Below are 8,252 nucleotides of genomic sequence, written 5' to 3' on the forward strand. Positions count from 1 at the left end.
CATCAATGCATATGTTCTTCAATGTACGTCACTTCCGGCGCTTAGTCATCTACTTCTAGCCCAAAAAGTCCACAAAGATACATCTGGGTCCTTTGAAATATGTTTCAAATGTTCTTAAGATTGATTTAACTATCTGAGGAAGTCATTTCCCTCATCCTGACATTGGCACTTTAAAAAATTTGAATTAAGTATGAAGTGAGTTTATAATGTATAACTTGCAGCGCCACACTTCTAATATGCAAGCATATTAAAAAAAAACGTAAGAGCTCACATAATAATCACAAATTTATTGTAAATCATCAATAGAAAAAATAATAACAAAGAGACCACAAAAGGTGTATAAAAAGTACATGACATAAAATTAATGTTCTTTCACCATCTAGCTATATTACATGGGTTTCATGGGAATTGATTCCTTTTCACAAACTATTTCTGCGTTGTTTTTTACATCATCAAATGAAGTTGACATATCAAAGCAGAACATTCCTGATGGTTCAATAACTATATGTACTGTTTTTTTCAACTAATAATGTCTCATGCCATGACTCATTAACCTCACTTGCTTGCTCTATACCTATAGAAATATCTACCGTACACCTTTTAGAAATCTTAACGTTTGGTTATAATGCGTATAGTGATGACTGAACCATTAACGTACAGGATATAGGTGAAACATGTTTAAATGCTGACGAGAGCATTCCATCAAGCTTTTAAATTTACAGTTGGTGGCTAAGCCTTCAGCTTTCTTTGCAAAACGTACGGCTTCATTGCGTAATCTCTCCATTTCTTGAGAATCAGCGTTTTGTGAGCGTCGGTAGAAGAGCATCGATCGCGCAAGATGATACTGACATTCACGATAATCTGTCAGGGGATAACCTTCGTTTATCAATTTGTTTACAGTATTTAAACTTTCGTTAGCCTGTTCCAAATCCTGGCTGCTTACATGAATTTCTGGTTTAGTGCAAACCATAAAAGAAGATTGCAGAAGCAAAAAAGCAAGATTAATGTGCGCCTTCTGTTTCTGATCAAATTTCGATAAATTGCAATATTCTGCATCGTCAAGATTCTTGATTGCTATTCTAGAAAATGTAGTTGACTTTTCAGTTAAATTATGTCGCTGCCTTGGCTCAGTTTCGTACTGTAGAAGAATGGTGATTACGGAAACAAGATTGCAATAATATTCACCAACTACAATACCAGGTGGTAGTTGATCAACAATTGTCAAACCTTTGTCAGCTTCTTCGTAACTCTTTTTAATGTTACCACGGCATCGTTGAATACAAGACTTTAAAAGATACAAACGAGCTTCGTGAATGTTTGCATCAACTGTAGATTTACTCAACAGTGATTCATAGTCTTTAATCCCATTTTCTACAAGGTCAAAGCGCCCAAGTTTGTAATGAGCAGTTATTTCATTCGAAATAACGACAAATTTGGTCATGTTGCAGTTAGAATTTTCTAATTCTAGCTTTTTCTTTCCTCCCCCAAACGCATCCCACGAACCTGCATTAATTGATCGTATCAACCTTCCATTCATGCAATGAAATAAATTACGGTTCCGTTCAGAGCTCCAATTTGGTCGATCAATGCCATGATCCATGACCAATGATTCTTTTTGAAAAAATCTTTCTCTCCATGTTTTCAAATCCATTCTTGTTACAACATCATTGACAATGTGGTAGCTTTCTGGTTCCCCAACAGAGACCCCACCAGTACAACGAGCAACAACAATAACAATAACATACGTCGACTCCATCAATTTTCCACGTTCGTCAACAACGGCACGAAAATATATGTCCCAATGGACGCCATAGGAAGGCTTCGTTTGAAGAGAAAACCAAACCATTTTGTTGATTTTTTCTGTAACTTTTTCGACAATCTTCTCCTTTTCCTTTGTTGTCACTCGTTCTCCATGAATTTCCCGTGAATCGTCATCAACCCCTACATAAATTGCTCCACCGCCATAGTTAGCAAACGCTGAAATAGTTTCCAGAAGTTTGTTACCAACAAGTCTATCTGCCAAGCTGGTGCTCTTGGTTGATTCCGACTTCAATTGCTTGAACTGAACTTCATATGATTCAAGCATGGGGATTTTAGATCCGTATATAAATGATTCCTGCACACTTGGCAAATCGTATCTTGTTGTTGTACTGGAATTTTTCGCAAATACAGCTTCTCGAGCAAGTACCAACGATTGACCTGATATTTTGCAGATTTGCGTAGGTGAAGGAAGAAACATCTTATAATCTACCGTCACTAAATCATGGAACTTTTCGACATAGATGCATATTTCTTGAAGAGTAACATTAAATTTGATTTTGACGAACATAAACATTTTACCAAGAAGTACTTCAATCCATTGCTCAATCGTTCTCATCTTTTTGTCTATTTCTTTATCACTTGCAGCTTTATCATCACATTGTATCACAAACTGGCCGCCATCACTGTTTAGCAAAGCAGAGACATTTGATACGACGATGTGCTTGTTAATCTTCGAAAAATTGCAACGTAAAATCACAGCTGTTCTTTCAGAAGACTTTTGCATGTCTTTTAATTTCTTCCTATTACAAAACACACATACATTACTTAAAATTAGATTAGAAAAATTAATGTTAAAGGAACGATCAAACATGAATTTTCATTATTGACTTTTATGAGAAACTTGATAATACTATTACTGTATTTCTAATGATTGTTTAAGCAATAGAAAAAATTTAAGTGTTTTCCAGAGAGCTTGAGAAAAAGGAGAAATTGCGTGGCAAGCACACACGAATGGCGAGTGTTTCTAAGCAATTTCGAGTTCTTTCCAAACTTTCACAAGTGTTTCTACAACTCAATAGAAACAACTAAATATTTTTCTTTTATAAAACAGCCTTTTAAAAACAATTTAAAAAGATAAATTTATTGGTTTTAATGGCATGTTTGTGTTCTGTTTTTGCCGTTTAAATTTCCCCGCGAAAATTACGCTCCCTTCGAGAATTATGAGAGGAAAATTCTCGTATTCCTATAGAGTTATGGAAACTCAAGTTTTTCGAGCATTCAAGCATAATTGTGAAATTTTCATTTTATAGTAATTTGATTATTTATTTATATACCTATTCATTTAATTATATATATTTGAAAACGCGGTAGCTCTTTAGGGCTTGTATAGGCACCTATTTTTCAAGACGTCGTTATCAGCAGGGTAGCCAGCCTCCAGATTTACTTCTGCTGTGTAAATTCTCAAAAATTAACATTCTTCATTTGTTTGGAAACCTATTGTTCTCACAGTCACAGAACACAAAAATATTTGCGCAGCGGAAGTGGAAAGTTGGGCTGACGACGCTACTACCGTTATTTACTTGATATTATCTTTTGAAGGCAATGGAAGAAAAGAAGTGAAAATGTGGATTTCTTATTTTGGTCATTTTGGATTCTTTGAGCAAATGCTACCAACAAGGAATTTTGTACTATGTAGTGGAAGTTTGTCCTACGAGCAGCGAACTCTATAACAACTGGAAGGCTAACTAAGCTGCCATCTTTGAAGCCAACATGATCGCCGCCGTTAAAGTTATGGAAGCGAAATACATCACTTCAAAATTGCCGGGTTTTTTTCACAAAACAGGTCTCTCTTGGAACCAGTATAATGGCTAAAAACCTTTAACCATTTTTGGATTTAATAAGAAATAGAGTTTGAAAGACATTTGTAGATGTTAAAGCCGGTTTTTTGAAAGATGAAAGCTAACATTGCTTTGGCACGTTATAATATGCGTTATAACTTGAATACTAAACTAACACCTCTCGTTTTTTTTTAATTCAAAGGATGTAAAATACATGGGTCTACCCATATAATATTGTTTGAATCTTTAAAAGTGAAGCTGTCAGGACGAAAAACACCGTTTTTCGGTAATTTTTTGTTTCAGCAAGCAAAATTAGCTCTCTCCAGTCCTTTTTTAAAGGACATGACGTAAAAAAAACCGTTTGTTTTTGAAAAACCGTTACGCCAAATTATGGTGTGATCATTAGCTGCAACATAAAAGAGACAATTTAAAAAAAAAGGGTCAATACTCACTTAAAAATGAAGACAAAAACGCAAATGACACTACACAGTCATGGATTTTGAAATACTTAAGTAAGAATTATAAAGTAATACCAGTACATAAAATATTATTTTTGTCGTATGTTATAAAATCATCACATTATCACAAATAAATATCAAGAAATACTAATTATTTATAAAATAAAAACAATAAAACGCGTGCGGTGATCGTGAAAACAGATCTGAGCGCAACCAATCAAATCAACCAAAACAATCAATCAATCAGTCAAAGAGAATTTGCGAATCGAATAATAAACGGGAAAAACTAATTTTACAATTAATATATGATACACTTTACGGATAAACTTTGGATAAATGATCTAACATTGCTCGTTCTATAATCATTTTCAAACCCTGGTTCATACCACTGAGGATGAGTGCTACTTTTTTGACTTTATGTACAGCAGGTCATAATAGGATTATTTGTCATGTTGTACCCCCTGGCTATTTATTTATAAGCATGAACTTGTTGATAAAATGCAACTCAATGCTCAAATTTGCATGCATGTGAAATGTCCCTGACGTTTTTCAGGAAAGGGAGAATTCATTGACAGAAACCACGTATGTCCAAAACTCAAATTTGAAATCATCACTTCCACACATTGCAAACGGTTTTGAAAAAAATAAAATATTTTTCACGTTAGCATTAAGCAAGTCTAGGCATGTTCATATAAATTTAGCCTTCCTGTTGTATTAGAGTTCATTAACTACGAATGGAGGTTGTGTTGTGGGTGTGACCCTATTTTTAATGTGCCTGTCAAATAGATGCTAATATTTGCTTATAACAAGTGATAGACACTGTGTCATAAACTAATATTAGCATTCCAAAAATTTTGTCAACAATAAACGTTCATTATATACTCAACTACTTCGCTGCTCCTCCGTCAATGTCATGCTGCGTCCCTGCTTCGTAGCACGCGATCAATTGAAGACACTAACTTAATTATACTTAATTGTAACAACGTACAAAAGTTTACTAAGAATACTATGACTTTGTATTTGTTTTATTTTTATATCTTAATTGCGTCTGTTGCAGAAAAAAAAATTTCAAGCATGTCCATGATAACATGCAAGTGCTGTACGTTTATTTTCTAAAGAAGGAAGCCTTATATTCAGCATTATCACACAATGTCATTTTCATGCAATAATGCCAAGTGATTTATTTCATTAGTGGGCACTGAGGCTGAGCGATACATAGCACGTGAATACTGCGTGGGCACTAAGGCTGAGAGATACATACCACGTGCCACGCGATCATTCAAGAGTGACTTGTCGTTCATTTTAAACGACGTAATAAAGTTAAAAATAATGACGAAAGATTTCCTCTCTGATCACCTTTCAAACAATCTTATTAAATAACAAATCAAAGCAACTTTAAAAGATTGACAAATCACAAATTTTAACGAGTTGCTAATGAAATTACATAACTGTCTACAAACGGCATAATATCATATAACACAATATAGCTTCATTAACATTATTCTACAGATTTCGTATATTTTGAAGAAATTCTTGTAAATTCAGATGTTCTGGCACCTACCCTTGACAAAGAATTGCAACCAAATGATTCTTCGAATCGTTTAATGTAAGCGATCACCTAGAGCAGTTTATTGAGTCCATTGAGAGTTGTTTATTACACTAGATGTACTTCAATCATATAAAGGGGAAACCATAACGCCCCTTCCACATCCTTGTTGATATGACGTAGTTTTATTTTAATGTATGATATAAGTTGACGCAATAGTACCAAGATTATGTCGCTCTTATATTAACCGTACGCGAGGTTTTAATAGGAAATTTCAGTGTGTATAAATAGCGAGAATTTGATTAAACGCGTGATACACGTAATAAATCAAACTCACTTTCCCAGTGTTATTCCTCCAACTCGCAACAAGAGTTTTTATTTCAAATTTTGAAATGCGTACACCTCATGGATGAAGACTTCTTTAAAAGCCGACTCCATTGAATTGATGACTCTTTGAAATGACTACTTTTTAAAATAACGAGTCCTACGAAATGTCGACTTTTTAAATGTTGACTCCCATGAAATGAAGAGTTTAAAAGGACCTGTTCGCAGGAAATTTCTTCCTTCGTTCCATTCGATCAGACCCATTGAGCTCTATAAGACCTGGAGGGGCAAAGGGGCCTGGGCCTCGTGGTCAAAAACCTTGGCGGTAATGGCGGATTTTGGTGGTCAAAACTTCCACTTTAAAAATTTTTTTCAATATTCACTCCCTCCTGATTTCTGATACTGTTTGTATGAACGAAAACAAGTGAGAAAAAAAAACAATTACGATACCGACAGCATATCATGTGAAAATAATGCTTTAGCATTGCGTGAAAAACACAGTACAGACACACATCAAAATAAAGAAAATCGACGGTAGAGAAGCGCATATTTTGGATGTAACATTTAAGTTATTTTATGATATTTTAGCCTTTTAAAAGTGAAAATCAAACGGCATTCTTTACTAGACCTGTCAATCTCGTCAAACTTATACATTATTTCATGCTTTTGTGTGTTTGACTGTTTGTAAACAGTTTGGTGCACCTATTTTTCTTGCTTCAAATGGATAAATCTGTGTAAAAATGCTCCTAAGGAAGCGAGAAAATGTTTGCTTCAGTCCTACGACATAAGTCAACTGAAAATTTACCATGGATAAGTATAAGTGTATTGTCATTACCTGATAAATCTACTGAAAACGCATAAAGAAAGTATGTTGAACTAGAAGAGCTACAAAAAAGAAAAAAATTCAAAACACCATGACACTGTTGCTTGATAATTTGTATTTTGTAAACAGTTTGGCAGAATCTTGGATCTATTACTGAACAGAACTACATTAATTTTCCATTGAAATTACAAACTTGGAAACTAAAGTGCATTGGTTTCTCTGACAAAAACACTGTCTATTGCTGCATGAAGGCAAAATAGTTATTTGACAGTGTAGCTGAAGAAATTTATCAAGTTCTATAGATATTATTGTGCATTACTTACAGTTTTTTGAATTGTGTAATATATGTCATGAACAAGATATAATTTTTCAAAAATGCTAACCCCCTTGAGCACTACTATTCTGTTTTGCTTAAACAACTTACAGCTACCAATACTAATTATTTATATGTACAAACTAACATTTGGGAATTAAATGATAAACAACTTGTTAAATCTTTGTATTTTACATCAAGCCTTTGAATTAGTTCCTTTTATCTCTTGGTAAAAAAATATTAATGAAAGACTTACAAATCAAGTTTCTCAAAAATAGTATTTTGTACAAAGAAACTAAATAATTGGAAAGGTCACATGTTGAAGACAGACTTTGCTTCTTTGACTAGGTTGCTTGACCATGAGCAAATTTAAATTTGTTTACAATTTGTTCAAAGAATTCTTTTTATTGATTTCTACTAATTCTTCATAAGACACAAAGAATTTCTTTGCCATCTATTTTTGCTTCTTCTACATTCAACTTCATTGTAACCAATGCATCCGATGTGAATTTGTGGATCACCTGGAATCATACCAAGTATGGATTTAATGAGATGAGACAATAATATGTTTAATTTTTCATGCATATTAATGATATAATCATAAGCTACTGTTGAACAAAAATTTCAAGGTAGAAACAAATCTTAGCACATTGTTCAACACACTACTTTCATCTTGGTTTTGAAGTAGTAACCTGTTCACTATAACAATACTTCATTTACAGAAACGCTAAGTAGTACTTTAAAACTGTTTGCATAAATCCAACTTTCCAATCCCATTATAATTGTCTACACAATACAGTCAGTCAAATTGAGCAGGCAAACAGTTTAGTTATTTTTAATATACAACATATACCATAGTTCTCATTAATTTTGAATGGCACTGCATCCAATTTCAAAACAATTCTGTTGTAAACTTTCCCTTCATCTTTTAAAAAAAAAACATGAACAAATTATGCCCCATTTTTGGGAGGTAAACTCAATTCAAATCAGGAGAGTTAAGCTTGATGCCTTGATCATGATACAAGATGGATGCAAAACTTGATAAAAATTGACAGCTTCGCCACGTCTGGCGAGCGATTAAGTGAAGAACAAACAAGACTGGACCAAAATAACTTTAAATTAAAACTTAGTAGTAGAAACACTCTTCAAGTATCGTGTTAAAAACAAAATAGTAAAACTAATACTGTGC

The 8,252-nt window shown here is 33.7% G+C and overlaps 1 protein-coding gene across 1 annotated transcript; it reads right to left on the reverse strand.

Annotated features, from left to right (window-relative positions):
• Window positions 1-272: 272 nt before the first annotated feature.
• Window positions 273-6,190, reverse strand: LOC124451438. The gene is made up of 2 exons (XM_047002054.1): window positions 5,619-6,190; window positions 273-2,561 (listed from the first exon to the last, which is right to left on the reverse strand). The coding sequence occupies exon 2, from the start codon at window positions 2,543-2,545 to the stop codon at window positions 650-652; it is 1,896 nt and encodes a 631-aa protein (XP_046858010.1). The 5' UTR covers window positions 2,546-2,561; window positions 5,619-6,190; the 3' UTR covers window positions 273-649.
• Between the last annotated feature and the right edge of the window lie 2,062 nt (window positions 6,191-8,252).

Source organism: Xenia sp. Carnegie-2017, unplaced genomic scaffold (genome assembly GCF_021976095.1).
Source record: "Xenia sp. Carnegie-2017 unplaced genomic scaffold, XeniaSp_v1 HiC_scaffold_24, whole genome shotgun sequence".
Classification (NCBI taxonomy): domain Eukaryota; kingdom Metazoa; phylum Cnidaria; class Anthozoa; order Malacalcyonacea; family Xeniidae; genus Xenia; species Xenia sp. Carnegie-2017.

What these genes read in the sequence shown, in the direction of transcription:
- LOC124451438 (XM_047002054.1), bottom strand. Translation starts at nt 2,545, where the DNA reads ATGCAAAAGTCTTCTGAAAGAACAGCTGTGATTTTACGTTGCAATTTT.